The 14,391-nt window shown below is 54.5% G+C and overlaps 1 protein-coding gene and 1 long non-coding RNA gene across 2 annotated transcripts in view; both read left to right on the forward strand.

The window, feature by feature from the left end:
* FHL3 (four and a half LIM domains 3) overlaps nt 1-5,166 on the forward strand; it is a 37,369-nt gene extending 32,203 nt beyond the window's left edge. The window contains exons 4-6 of the mRNA XM_073317582.1: nt 354-523; nt 1,223-1,409; nt 2,497-5,166. Coding sequence (XP_073173683.1) covers nt 354-523; nt 1,223-1,409; nt 2,497-2,648 — 509 coding nt within the window. The 3' untranslated portion in view covers nt 2,649-5,166. The remainder of the gene's footprint in view (nt 1-353; nt 524-1,222; nt 1,410-2,496) is intronic.
* A 1,572-nt stretch (nt 5,167-6,738) lies between these two features.
* LOC140900373 (uncharacterized) lies at nt 6,739-13,932 on the forward strand. The gene is made up of 3 exons (XR_012155613.1): nt 6,739-7,366; nt 10,158-10,214; nt 13,089-13,932. It is a non-coding gene; the product is annotated as an uncharacterized lncRNA (long non-coding RNA).
* The last annotated feature ends 459 nt before the right edge of the window (nt 13,933-14,391 follow it).

The raw sequence follows: 14,391 nt of genomic DNA on the forward strand, positions 1-14,391 counted from the left end.
CAGGCCCCTTGGGCATTGCCTGCCTGTGTTACCCCCAGGCCTCTGGCGTCTCGAGCTCTCCTGTGCTGAGAGGCTCGACTGGTGACTCTCGGTACGAAGGGAGAACTGCCCCATGTGGCATGACTGTACTAGGACGTGGGGAAGGAAGGGGCCTCCGGGCGCTAGCTTTCCTGCGATCTGTCCACGGGTACGAAATGCTAGCGCCAGGCCCCGCTTCTCAGGCTCAAGCCGAGTTCAGGACACAGGGCTCCGTCTCCGTAGAGCATTGTTGGTTTGTCACTTGCTGAGCCTGTCTGAAGGTGCAGCTGCTGCCTCCCAGCGGTGCCCTGAGCCCAGCTCTGCTTCACTTCCAGGGTCCCGGAAACTGGAATACAGCGGACAAACCTGGCATGAGCATTGCTTCATCTGCAGCAGCTGCCAGCAGCCCATTGGGTCGCGGTCCTTTATCCCGGACAAGAAGGATTATTATTGCGTCCCCTGTTACGAGAGCAAGTTTGCCCCCCGCTGCACTCGTTGCAAAAAGGTAATGCTGGCCTGCCAGCCGAGTGCTTCCTTCGGTGACCCCGCAGGGGCTGGGCTTCTGTTAGATGAGATTCTCCTGGGGCAGCCAGTGGTCTCCGCGGAAAGCAGTCCCAGGCATAGGAGGTGGGGTGCTGTTCCATGATCCCGGGGGTGTAACCCAGCTTCCTAAGGGTCGTGTCAGTGTTCCCCTGGATCTGGGCCAGCAGGACGGCACCCAGCGCGCGGCCAGTACCCACCCAGTAATAAGGAAAGGGTGGGTGTGGCCTGCTCGCATCACGGGGGATGCTGCTCTCCAGGCCTCTCCAAAAGGCTTTGCTGCGTGCTGTCGAGATCTCCAAGCTGAGGCATGTCTCTGTGCCTGGTCTGGAGACTGGCTGCTGCCTGATGTGTTGGCCTCACACCCTGCTCTGGAGGCAGCAGAGGGCTCCCCTTAGTGCCAGGCCCGCCGTGGCTCTGGGCGGCTCCGGGGTTGCCGAGGGTCCAGCTGAGTTCCCTTGGCTGGCTTGAGAAGGGGTCTCCTGTTATAACTGCAGTGTGCTCATGGGATGCATGCGAGCCTTGCCTCCAGCCCGTCAGTCTCCCGATGGCAAGGGCTCCGGAGGCTGAGATCTTTATAACCGCCAGGCCCTCTGGGCTCCTGGGGCTGCCTGCAGCAGCTCTCGGGGAGATACGGGTGTAACTGGTGCTCTCCCTTCCCCAGTCGCTGACCAAGGGAGGAGTGACTTACCGTGACGAGCCCTGGCACAAGGAGTGCTTTGTCTGCACTGGCTGCAAGGTTCCTCTGGCAGGCCAGCAGTTCACCTCCCAGGAGGACAACCCCTACTGTGTCAAGTGCTTTGGGAACCTCTATGCCAAGAAGTGCAGCGCCTGTGCGAAGCCCATCACAGGTAACCATGGAGCCTGGAGCGCAGCACATGGTCCCTCGTGAGCGGGCACGGTGCCTCGGCCCGTGAGCACAACGCAGACCGTGGTGGTGGTGAATTCCCCTCTGCAGCAGGCCAGCGTAAGACCCACGCCGCTCTTGCATCCCACTGCCGCCCTCCAGGGCTCACTTGAGGGGCTGTTCAGAACTTCAGGCCTCCCAGGATGGGAGAATGTTATTGCCAAGGTTGCCCTGGGGCACGTGACGGGCTGCTCCTGGACTTGTTCCTCAGCAGCCCGTTTCAGCTGCTCACAGAGAGAGGCCACGCAATGGGGAAGGAGTTACACTGCAGTGAGGAGTGTGTGTGGCTCGTACTCTTGCTCTCACTTCGTTCTTGCAAAGCTCAAGTGTTGGGTGTGTCCCCTGCTCTTGTCAGAGCAGTGAATGTACTGTGCACACCCAGGGAGGACTGTCTGTGTTTTGGTACCCTGCAGCCTTCCTGCAGAACTTGCCAGAACTCCCAGGACATGCTCCATGTGGTGGGATCTGATGGCTGTGACTGGCCTCTCTCTTTGGGATCCTGGAAGGGTTCTCCACCGCTCTAAAGTGAGGAGGTTTTGCAGCCCAGGGCTGGGCTGGGAGGCTCCAGAAACTGGACCTTTTACACTTACCAAAGTGAGGCGAGTGGGTCTCTCCCTTCATACACCTGCACCAGGAGGCTGCCTGGTCTCCTTCACTGACCCTCCCTCCGTGGCTTGGGTTTACTGCTCCTGGAAAGGCCAACGCGGCCACTGAGTCACTCGGTGAGTCAGAACGCTGGTTCCGTGGTTAGAGACGATGCTGGTTTGCTGCCCCGCCCCAGGTCACCAGTGTTTATCCTTATTACTGTCTCTGCAATAGCACCTACAAAACCTGCACGTCATCCTGCCTTCTGGACAAGGGGCAGAACGCAGCTTCTCTCAGCCGGCTGGCTCCAGTCAGGTCCTTCCCAAAGAGGTTTAGTCATTCAGTGTTGTGCACAGACCCCTAACTGGCTGTCTGCCGACCCTAGGCCCTTCAGGAATCTGCCTTGAGTGCTCCAGGTAACTCTATGCTCTGTCCCCCTTCTCTAGGCTTCGGAGGGGGTAAATATATCTCCTTTGAGGATCGTCACTGGCACCATAACTGCTTCAACTGCGCCCGCTGCGCCAGCTCGCTGGTGGGGAAAGGCTTCATCCCGCACCACGACGAGATCCTCTGCCGCGAATGCAGCAGCGACCTATAAGCCTGGCAAGAGGACGTGGATCAGGGGCTTTATCTGCTCTTCAGGGGCTTCGTACGAGACACCCTGGCAGCTGTCGGTGCTGGGCAGGTGGGAGATGTGCCTTTTGTTGCCCTGGAGAGGGCTGATCCCCTCACCACAGCGTATGCTCGGGGTGCCTGTGCCCTTCCCCTGAAGGCTAGAATAAGCCACCCTAGGCTTTCTGCAGAGTGAAGCTAAATAAAAGCCGAACAAAAGGAGCTTCCAAGTCCCTCATTATTTGCTCTTTCCTTTGCTTCCTATGCGCTTGGGCGCTGGCTGAGCCGGGAGCCCCTGTCTGAGCAAAGGGACTGGGCAGTGGGTCTTTGGCTCCATGTGCTGACCGCACAGCTTTGTCCTTCCTACTTGTTACTGGTTTTCTTCCCTTCCCCCATGTGCTCCCTCTGCTCTGAGTGATGGGCAGCAGCTCCTGTCCTGTGAGCCAGGCTTTCCTGAGGCTCCTGCCTCCCCAGCGTGGGTTTGCAGCACCGCCTGCTCCCCTAGCGTGAGGGTAACATGGCGTCTCACTGAGCGAGTCTGCAACGCTCTCTGTGCTGCTCGTGGCAGCCTGGGGTGTTTCTGGGTGGCCAGGGACCTGGCTGGCTGTGAGCAGAGCGTGCTGGAGTGAGCACACGGCCCACTTCGGGGAATGGCTTTTCCTGACGTCTCTCTCCCCCCTTGCTCCTCACTCTTCAGGGAGATGTCACAAATATGGCAGAGGAACCTGAATCACCAGGAGGTGCTGAGGGTTCTGCCCCCCTCGCCTCCCTGCAGCATCTCCCCTCCCCCTGCTCTGCCCCCTAGCAGAAGGGTCCCCATCAGCTTCCAAGAGCGGCACGAATTAGTTTATTTAACACCGACTCCAAGAGTGTTGTGAAGCGGCTCAGGTGCTTTCGGAGCTAGTTTTGTGCTCTGTGCGCAAGTGCTGCCCGGCTGGTAGCCAAACGCTCTTCCTTCTGCCTGAGAGCCGCTTAGCAGAGCAGTGAAAAGGGCATTTCAGAGGCAGCGGGAGCTATTAGAGCTGACGGTGTTGTCTGCACTTTCCCCCTTACTGGCTGCTGCAGAACCAGGGCCGCTTGTTGTCTCTTGCTGAGCACGGCCGCACGCTATATATATTGACCCCAAATATGGTTGTTCATCCTCTGGAAGTTTGTGCACAGTTGTCTCGGCTGCAGGCTGTGCTCCGAATTCAGCCCTGGGTGCTGCAGGGAGAGATGGATGGGAGTGGGGGACGAATGGGGGCTGTGTTTGTATTAACAACAGGCAAGGCTGCAGATAAATTGAACCAGCCCCCCAGACAGCAGCCAAAGGCTCTGCCCCTCCTTTGCCCCCCTCCCGCCAGGTGCTGAGCTCTCGTCATGCTCATTGGCTGCAGGGGGAGCCGTGGTTGCTCAGCACCTTGCAGGTCAGGTGCTGGTTGGGCCCTGGCTCAGCCTGCTGACCCTCACCCCCAGTCTGGGCTTCTCATGCCCAGAGAGGTAGGGCCCTACCAAATTCACAGTCCATTTTTGTCAATTTCATGGTCATAGGATTTTAAAAATTGTAAATTTCATGTTTCAGCCATTTAAATCTGAAATTTCCGGGTGCTGTAATTGTAGGGGTCTTGATCCGAAAAGAAGTCGTGGGGGGTGGTCTCAAGGTTACAGTAGTGGGGATTGCAGTATTGCCACCCCTACTTCCATGCTGCTGCAGGAGGGGGCTCTGCCTTCGGAGCTGGGCTCCCGGCCAACAGCCGCCGCTCTCCCGCTGCCCAGCTCCGAAGGCAGCAGCGCAGACATAAGGGTGGCAATACCGCGACCCCCATAAAATAACCTTGCGACCGCCCTGCAGCTCCCTTTCGGGCCAGGACCCCCCACTTGAGAAACCCTGGTCTCCCCTGTGAAAGCTGTATAGTACCGGGTAAAAGCGCACACGCAAGAGACCACATCTCATGGTCCATGACACGTTTTTCACGGCCACTAATCTGGTAAGGCCCTACAGAGAGGAACTGAAAAGGGGTGTGACATTGGCTCCCCAGAGGGAGGCTGGTGTCCCAGCTGGAAGAGCTTTGCTTCTCTGAAGACCTGGCTATGCAAAACTGCGGCGCTGCCTCGAGTTCCCCTGGAGCCCTGTCTCACTTGGGGTGCTCACGCCCTGCCCCCCTCCGCCCAGGTAATGGGATGCTTTTCTGAATATGACTTCCTTGTGTTTTCCTTTTTGTACTTTATCTGTCACTCAGTAACCAAACCCGCTAGAGGAACGGGCTAGCCCCGTCCCCAAGCAGGGTTCATTTACCAAGAGAATGTTATGCATGTTGAATCGTTATTAGCTGTGTATTCAAATCCTTACTGAAACCCTCGTTTGAAAGCTTTGATGCGGGTAAGTCAGAGTTTGGGTGTGTGTGCTTTTCTGAAGAGCTTGGAGCGGTTTTTAGAAAGGAAGCTTCCTATGTAAGTGTCCTACCCTCCAGTCTCTTGTATGTTTCTGTAAGGCTTTATATAATAAACCATTGTAATGACACCTCTCTCTGGCTGTATTTTCTCCAAGCAGGGGTGGGAGTAGGGTGGGGTTGAATTAATGTCATTGCTGTGGGGTCAGGCTTGTCTTCAAAAGGTAAAATAGCTCTTTACTCTCCCTAGGGTTGCTCCCAAAGCCCTGAACTGGGGGCAGCCCCATGGTTCCCCCTCCCGCAGCAGCCTGCCCAGCCTTTAACTCTAGGATGATACCACAATCCCTGCCTAGACCAGTTTCAATTTCCCCCACTCCCGGCTTTTCGGGGATGCAGTGGAGACCCTCTCCCTAGATCCATCATCTCTGACTTCAGTCTTTGCATGTTGTTCAACTACCCAGACAAAGTGCTTGGACCCTTCCTGGGTACATGGGGCAAAGTGAAGGCTTCAAGCCAGGGGGCAGGAGTTTAGTGGTCACCACTCTCACCCCAGGAAGGTCTTCTGTGGGCTGGTTACTTTAGTAGATCCTGGACTGGTTCAGCTCCTCTGGACCCAGCAGTCCAGTGGATCCCGGGCTGGCAGGAACTGGCATTTGAGTCACTGGCATGTGACTCTTATGACACCGAATTAAGTGTTTCCTCATTACAGAAAAGCCCCTTGTGCTTCCCTGTGTTCGCTCCATTTGACCTCAGCTTCAGCTCTTGAGGTCTCTTGGAAAGAGCCTGTGTGGGGATGTTGCTGCAGTCCCCAGCTGGAGTAACTTTGGTCTCCTTCCTGGCAGCCTTCCCATCCGCCTTGTACACTCATTACTCACTTTTATCTGCTGTGGAATCATTTATTCCCCTAACATCTGAAACTCTTTTCCACAGATTCCTTTACATTTACTAACAGCCATTGCGACTTCCTCTGGGCCTTTGCCTGGCCCCCGGCCGCTCCAGCATCCCCTCCACTTCCCCCGGGAGCCTGCTACCAGCTCTCCAGATTGCTACGCGAGGGGGAGCCAGGGCTAAAAGACACAGCCCCCAAGTCTCTCTGTGACCTCAGTGCTGGCTCTGTGCACTCGCAGGCCTGCCTCGCTTGGAGGATCCTACAAACATTAGCTCTGGCGGTCGGCAAAACTATTCTTTCCATTCTGATTCTGTTGCTGTCGTTGTGTCGGGACCTGAGCTCTGGTTTTTCTGCTAGGCCTCAAACAATGAGCAGGCGCCTCTGGCTGTAGAGGTTTCCTGAGGGAGCCTGTCCTCTGACAGGAGCTCTGCAAGCCCATGGTTTCTGAAGAGCCGTTTCCAGCGATTAACCGCAAACCATTTCTTTACAAACGGGCCCCCAGGCTCCTCTTTCAGTCGGGTTTAAGAGCCTCCCGTTCTTAGCCAAAAAAGGAAATGACCCAGCTGCACGTAGGGCTGGAACATCTGGATTTTATCCCTGTCATGAATGGGTCATGGATACGCACAGCCCAGTGCCTGATTTACTGGGAGGCAAGGGGGATGATGTAATGCACTTTCGTCCCTCACGGCTCCCAGAGAGGGTCTAAAACAGTCATGAAAATATCATTAATGTGCAGGCTAACAATGGGGGGACAGCTAGGGGAGGGAAAGGGGGCAGAGCCTGGGGCTCCCCAGTGTGCAAGTGGGGGGTGAGGAGATGAAGCGCTCACTGGCTGCAGAGTCGGGATGGGGGAGAGCTGGGTCTCTGGCAGGAGCAGGCCATGGGGCAGAGTGCAGACCCTCGGCTGGAAGGCTCTTGAGAACGGCCCGGTAACAGTGATCCTGCGGGAGCCTGGAAGAGTCTCTCAGTCTGGGGTGAAAAAGTGGCCCAGGGAAGCTCCAGCACTTCACGTGCCCCTCTCTGCAGCTGTTCTCTGGGGAAACTAACCCCAGGCCCTGGCAGGGCAGTGGAAGGACGCTGACTTGGGGCCCGCATCGGGTTCAGCCCAAAGAGCGCATCTGCCATGAAGGAGAAATAAAGGAGCTGAAAAGCCCCAACGCTGCGGCGGGCGGGCAGGAGCGTTTCTGTGGAGAGGCCGTGTGCAGAGACCAAGGGCTTTGTGCGCAGTGCTGGTGTGGAGCAGGGACCCCGCAGCACCAGCTCCCTGTGAACGTCTCCAGGACAGGGTTTGAGACAGCCGTCTGCGATGGAGAGGAGCAGGAGCGCCGAATGCTCAGCCGGGGCAGGCAGCCCTGTGTCTGTGAAGCACCGAGACGCGGCAGCAGTTGTAAAGGTCCTCTGCACCCAGGCTGCGCGAGACACCCTCCCCGAGCACGCAGCCCTGAGGTGAGGGCCAGGCTGAGGCAGCTCACGCACTGGGCGAAAACAGCTGCAGTTGCCGTCCGGGCAAACAGACGCTCCCTGTTGGAGCACAAGCAGCATCCACGGGCTGGGAGAGCTGGTGTCACGCTCGTCAGGGCTGGGGGTGGGAAGTTCAAGGAGGGGCATGCAGAAACCTTGCTACCACTAGCAAGGTGCTTCACCCCGCCAGGGGGCTTGGCAGCCGCTGGGTAACTGCTGTGTGGGGAGGGTACGTTCAGCGAGCAGCCCTCACAGCAAAGCGTCCTCTGTAGCATGTGCTGTGGGTCCCCTGCAGCTCAGCTGGGCATAGCTCACTTCATCAGGCCCCTGCCCTTGCAGGGGCATCGGGCTCTGGTGCCCGCGGTTCCCCCTCTCCTGCCTGTGGCACGAGCGTTCAGTCTTCTCGGGCTCGTCTCGGTGGTTGGTTCAGGGTGCAGGGGCTGGGTGGCGCTGGAGGCCTGCGTTATACAGGAGCCCCTTCCGGCTCAAACCCCGACTGTTAGCCAGCTCCTGGGGCAGCAGAGGGGCTGCTCGCTTTGCAGCGGGTTACTCAGTCGACGACTGCTCAGCCCCTTCCCGGCTGCCTCCTGGGCAAACACTGCTCACACCTCGCCTGTCCTGATGTCACATGGGTTTGTTTCAGCTGTGTTCATGCCCTTAAGTGTTCGCATCTCGCGGCCAGGGTGTGCTGGCATGAGCTCCAGCCGACATGGGAGCTGTGGGTGCTCAGCGCCCCGGCCAGGCCGCGAGACCTGGACAGCCCCAGCAGTTGGGGTTCGATGCTCCCCGGGGACAAAACGTAGGCAACAGGCCACACTCCAGAACTGGCTTCCTCTGCTGGCCTGTGTCAAAAGCGCTGGGGTCCCAGTGAATTGATTGTCAGCGTCCAGCCCTGGTGAGGCGCGGCCAGGAGCTGGCTCAGAGGGCTGGCCCTAGTCTGTCTGGCTCGGAAGGCCTATGTCCCAAATGGTCCGTGGGTTGTACTGCCCCCTTGGCTGCCGTGTCCTGCAGCCATTCCTCTGGGGTGGGGGCCCTGCCATGCCACACGGCCCTGCTGCAGGCCCCTGGGTAAGGAGGAGGTCCCTGGCAGGTCACTTTGGCCATGTGGGGCCTGGGTGGGTGGCTTGGGGTTTTGCCTCTCTTGGACTGGAGGGACCTTGGTGTTTAACGCATTGAAAGCTGTCAAACTGCTGCTGTTTGCTGTGGTTCGGGGTCTGGTGCTGATTGTGGAAATGTTTGTAGGAGAGAGAAGGGGGAGGAACACACACCCACCCCCACACCCTACCAATTCCCAGCTGTGGCATTGCAGTCCGAGTGAACCCCCGGCAAGATGCTTAGTTTCACCCAGCCCATGCTCTGCACAGTGTCGGGGGTCAGGCTGACCCACTGCCTAGAACCACAGCACTGCTCCATCCACTCCCTAGCACTCTGCCCGGCGTGAGAGAGGAGAACAGAGTCTGAAATGATTCATTGTTGGATTTGTGAACTCTCCTTCCAAATTAGACAAGACCAGACAGGCCCTTTGGCACCGGAGACCGAGTCAAAGCTCATCCTCAGCCCCTGCTGTGGGGTGACTCTCTGGAGCAGGGCACGTGCCCCTCCAAAGGCCCCTCTGCTGCTAGGACTGCAGCCCACAGCTGGCCCTGTGCAGCGCCAGGGACCTAGTGCTGGGACGAGTTGATGCTTTCACATTGGTCTGAAGCTGCCTTATGTCAGTGACTTGCAGCACCAAAATGTGCTGAGCCGCTCAGTGATCTGTGCAGCTCTGTGACCTCTTGCGCCCTTCTTACACAAGCAGTTAAATCGCTGTTAACATGGACAGGGAAACCATCGGCTCTGGGCATCTGAGTTAACTTCTGCCTGAGATGAGTGGGGCAATTCGCACAGCAGAGCACTTGTTTCAGGTTCCGTGCAGACTCAGGAAGGCATCGCTCACGCTTGGTTCATGTTTCTCAGGTTGTCTCAGAATTTCTTAAGGCAAGCTGAGATTCTGGAGCACAAGCTGGCACTTGAGAGAGGGGCTGATAGGCCACATCATCGTATACCCAAGCCATCTCCTCAAGGAATCCGCTGACAAGCAACAGTCATGCCAGCTTGCAGCTACCTTGGTGGCTCTGGCAGGAAGGAACTGATCAGCTACCCTCACAGCACAGCAGCCAGGGCCACGAGGCCAGTTAGTGCGCTGAAGACTTACACACCAGCTGGCTGTGCGCTGTCCATACAGCCAAGTTCTCGGGGACTCTCTGGCCAGGGTTTGTGGGGATGGAGTGGGCAGTGCTGTTCTGGGGCATTTCAGAGGACAAGCACCCCCTTGAGCTCTATTCCCTTGGACGCGTGCAGGCCTGGGTCCTGACACCGGAGACTGGTTTGCCCTTCTTGTAATGCATAGCCACAAATGTTTTTGGCCATCAAAGTCAACCCTTGTGAACCCCCAGCTGCTGTATTGGCGTGATCTCTGTGTGCAGGGAATTCCATACGCTACTCATGTACTGGCCCAAAGCCTGTTTCCATGCTCGGGCCGGTGGGTGAGACTCGCTCCCACCTTATGGGTCAGGGTGACAAGCAGGGGCTTGGTTATGGTCCGTTGACACATTCCATCATGTTCAATGCTGAAACCGTGCCCCCTCTCATGCCAAAAGACTGAAATAAAAGGGGCAAACAGGTGGACGGGAGGTCCCCAAATTCCAGCGCTTCCCCTTTTCTGGAGTGCAGCGTCATGCTGGAGGGAAGTGGAGAAACAGTAAGTGCAGGATCTTGTCTCTGTGTTTATTTTTAGGTAGGCACTTGGATGGAAGAACTGCCGTACTCAGAGGGCACACGAGCCAGCTTGGAGGTAATTGGACAATCTTCTTCCTTTCCATATTGTTCCCTCTCAGGTGAATTGGTTAGTCTCAAGATAGGAGCACATTTTGATTGCTGTAATTATCCTTGATTTTTGGTGGTTGTTGCTTTTATAAACTTCCATTTAGCTCAGTCATATAATATACATGGTAGCACAAATGAATCATTTATTAGCGAGTTAAGTTTAATAATGGATTTGCTTTCTCTGAGGGAAGTCCTGGCCCGCTCCTTGCTTGGCTTTTGGGCAAAGCCATAGTGCTGGATTGGAGGAAGGTAATTAAACTCTAAGTGAAAGTGGACCATGCCAGCTGCCAGCCACAGCATCTAGGGAAAGGTGTCTCTACACTGCAATTAAAACCCCAGGGCTGGCCTGTGCCAGCTGAGAGCAGGGGCTGTTTAACTGCAGTGTAGATGTTGCAGCCCAAGTTCTGGGACACTCCTAACTTGCAGGCTCCTAAAGCCCGGGCTCCAGCCTGAGCCCAACCCTCTACACAGCAGGGCGAGAGTCTGAGCTCAGTGCTGAGCCAGAGAGGGCTCTCAGGGACTCCCAGGTTTCCCACACTGTACAAGGAGTGGAAGCCCTGCCTTGCCGCGGCCTCACCCCTGCCCTACCAGAGGCGACACTGGGCATTTATGTTGGTCTTTGCTACAGCAATTGTTTGGGAGGTAAAAAATCCCATGGTGTTGGAGGAGGGGGAGGCTCCACCCCAATGCAAGTGCCTCAGGTGGCCCCGCCCCATTTCCCCCTCACACAAGCTGAGCAATGGGTTCGGCTGTTGGTTTCCTCTGTCTGTTTTACAGGAACAGTGTAAAAGCGTGTCCAAAAGGCATAAGAGCGAGCTTCTTTGCCACCCTCCTTGGTTCTGGCTATGAGAAAATGATTTTGTTTATCTGGGGAAACCAATTTCCCATAACTGCCCCCTCCCACATCTGTGCATCAAGGGGTAGGGCATTTTTGTGAGAACTCCTTGTTACAGTATTTGCTGCCCTTCGCTGAGCTTCTCTTGAGGGTTTACACGCAGCTGGAATCATTGTTCAGTGTTTTCCGGGGCTAGCCCTAGTTAAACCCAAGCAGAATGTGTTCTGAGCAGCACAGCCCGATGGCAGGTTCTGTGCACGATTTTTTCCACAGGACCCCAGACACAGTCAGTGCACTAGACAGCCCATGCACTGGGAGCAAATCAGGGCTGTGTGGTAAAGGAGGCTGTTGTCTGTAGGACGTTTGTGGCAGAAGTTGGAAGGGATGTACTGAATGAAGTAGGGGACTGCAAGAAAAGAAAGGCAGTTGAATGCTGCCCTGGAGAAATGGATCCCATCTTTGTCTCTGCTGCAGAGTTCCTGTGTGGTGCTGGGCAAGTCTCTTAAATCAAATTTTTCACAGATGGTCACTTTGTGCGTTCCCCATTTTCTGGGCGCCCAGTGCAAGACATGTGGGGCCAGATTTGCAGAAGTGCTGAGCACTCACAGCTGTAACTGAAGTCAATGGAAACCGTGGTGCACTGGCGCTGTAAAGTGCTAGATAATGCTCAGTACTCTGAAAAGTCAGGCCCTAGTGGTGTCAAGTTAGGCACGCAAACGTAGTGACGGCTTCGGACAATTTGGTTGCAAATCTCTGAGCTGTAAAATGGCGATATTAACATACCGTCAGCAGCTCAGAGGGTACGTAAAGAGAAATTCATTAAAGTTTATGAAGCAGTCAGCAATGGCCAAGAATCATAGAATCATAGAATATCAGGGCTGGAAGGGACCTCAGGAGGTCATCTAGTCCAACCCCCTGCTCAAAGCAGGACCATTCCCCAACTAAATCATCCCAGCCAGGGCTTTGTCAAGCCTGACCTTAAAAACCTCTAAGGAAGGAGATTCCACCACCTCCCTAGGCAACGCATTCCAGTGTTTCACCACCCTCCTAGTGAAAAAGTTTTTCCTAATATCCAACCTAAACCTCCCCCGCTGCAACTTGAGACCATTACTCCTCGTTCTGTCATCTGCTACCACTGAGAACAGTCTAGATCCATCCTCTTTGGAACCCCCTTTGAGGTAGTTGAAAGCAGCTATCAAATCCCCCCTCATTCTTCTCTCCCATAGACTAAACATCCCCAGTTCCCTCAGCCTCTCCTCATAACTCATGTGTTCCAGTCCCCTAATCATTTTTGTTGCCCTCTGCTGGACTCTTTCCAATTTTTCCACATCCTTCTTGTAGTGTGGGGCCCAAAACTGGACACAGTACTCCAGATGAGGCCTCACCAATGTTGAATAGAGGGGAACGATCACGTCCCTCGATCTGCTGGCAATGCCCCTACTTATACATCCCAAAATGCCATTGGCCTTCTTGGCAACAAGGGCACACTGCTGACTCATATCCAGCTTCTCGTCCACTGTAACCCCTAGGACCTTTTCTGCAGAACTGCTGCCGAGCCATTCGGTCCCTAGTCTGTAGCAGTGCATTGGATTCTTCCATCCTAAGTGCAGGAAGAAATAAATCATTTTGTATTTAGCACAGGGTTTGGTTGCCTGCATTAAATACCATGAGGGACCAAAATCTGAATGAGGAAAGAAATATTGAATAACCACCCATTCACTGAATGAAGCAGGGGTCCTGTGGAAAAAGTAGTGTATGATTCCATAGTTAGTCTATATCATGGTGCACATGCACCAGGAGGCCAAATTAAGTATACAGCCAATCTTAACGCTAGCATTTCTGAAAGTCTGAGTGCTTGACTTTAAAAGAACAGTGTGGTTGCAATGTCATATGATACATTTATATAAATACATGTAACAGAGTCTTTGCGGTGCACACAGTCCATGGATTTGTAGATTAGCCCTGGAAGGGACATACCTGACCCTGCATTGTAATCTCTCAACACAGCTGTAAATGACAACACAAAGTGCAAGGCCTGGACATTTCATCCCCTCTCTGGCCCCAGCACTTGCCTTTCAAGTACATCCAAGAGCAGGAGCTGATTTTACAAGCTACACAGCATTGATCCTGTGACCGAATGCAGCCCTATATTCACACCCTATCCATTATTGTAATAATCTTTGTACAAAATCTGTCTTTTGTAGAATCATTTGAGAACTAACTCCTCACTGGTCAGTAATATGGTGACATGTATGTAGCAACATTATGTGTAAAGTTATGATATACACATACCTTATGATGTTAAAGGCATGTGTTCAACTCACATAGCCCCAATTAGGTAGAACTGGTCAAGCAGGCCTGTCTTAAACAATGGGATGTGTTTACCTCCATTTGCATATAAGGTATATACAGAGTCCTCGGACAGCAAGAGGGGGGAAGAAGACAACAAAGAAAATCTGCATTTCTGCATACACAGGTGAAAAGAAATATGAAGCCCCCTTCCTCCACCACACTCCATTCTCCCTTACTCTCAGCTGGAAAGAACGTTAACTAGGGGTCACGCTCAGGAAAATGCTTTTCAAAGGGTGACTGAACTATAAAAGCAAGAGTCAAAACCACCCTAAGTTCTCTCTCCCTGTCCATCTCTGTCTTTCACCTAAGAGAACAAAAGAGAACTATTGTTGAACCTTGGGAGCAGAACCTGACCTGAAACTTGGTCAACAATGAAACCCTGTGGTAAGAATTTTACCTTGACCCAAGTTGAAGTTAAGTTTAGTACTAGGAAGCATTGTATCATTATTTTGTAATCATTGCTGACTTTAATTCCTTACTACTTGCACTCACTGAAAACCTCTCTTTGTAGTTAAATAAACTTGTTTTACATCTAATCCAGTGTTGTGAACTGTGTGAGTAACGCTGTTTAATGTGGCACGTTGTTGTATCGTGATCCCCTTAAAGGGTCAACTGACTTGGCTGGACTGTGCAGAACACACCTTTTGGGAGAAAAATCCAGGACCGGGAGTGTGTTGGGATCACCCTGCAAGCGGTAATCAAGGCTGCTGGAAGCTGGAGTGTGGCTGGTTGCTGACAGGCTGCTGGGGTTAGAGGTGCTTGACTAGGGCTGTGGCTATCCACAGACACTCAGGGTGGGCCCTGCCTGCTGTCTGAGAGCAGCCCAGGTTGGGAGCACAGCAGTAAAGCATTGTGAGGCAGGGCAGGTGGTGACAGCCCCTCACTGGTCTGCACCCCGGACTGTCATAGATACCAACTGCAGCTGGGCCCTAAGCCTGGCCCGGTGCCTGGGGCATGT

Source organism: Lepidochelys kempii, chromosome 19 (genome assembly GCF_965140265.1).
Source record: "Lepidochelys kempii isolate rLepKem1 chromosome 19, rLepKem1.hap2, whole genome shotgun sequence".
In the NCBI taxonomy this organism is placed as follows: Eukaryota; Metazoa; Chordata; order Testudines; family Cheloniidae; genus Lepidochelys; species Lepidochelys kempii.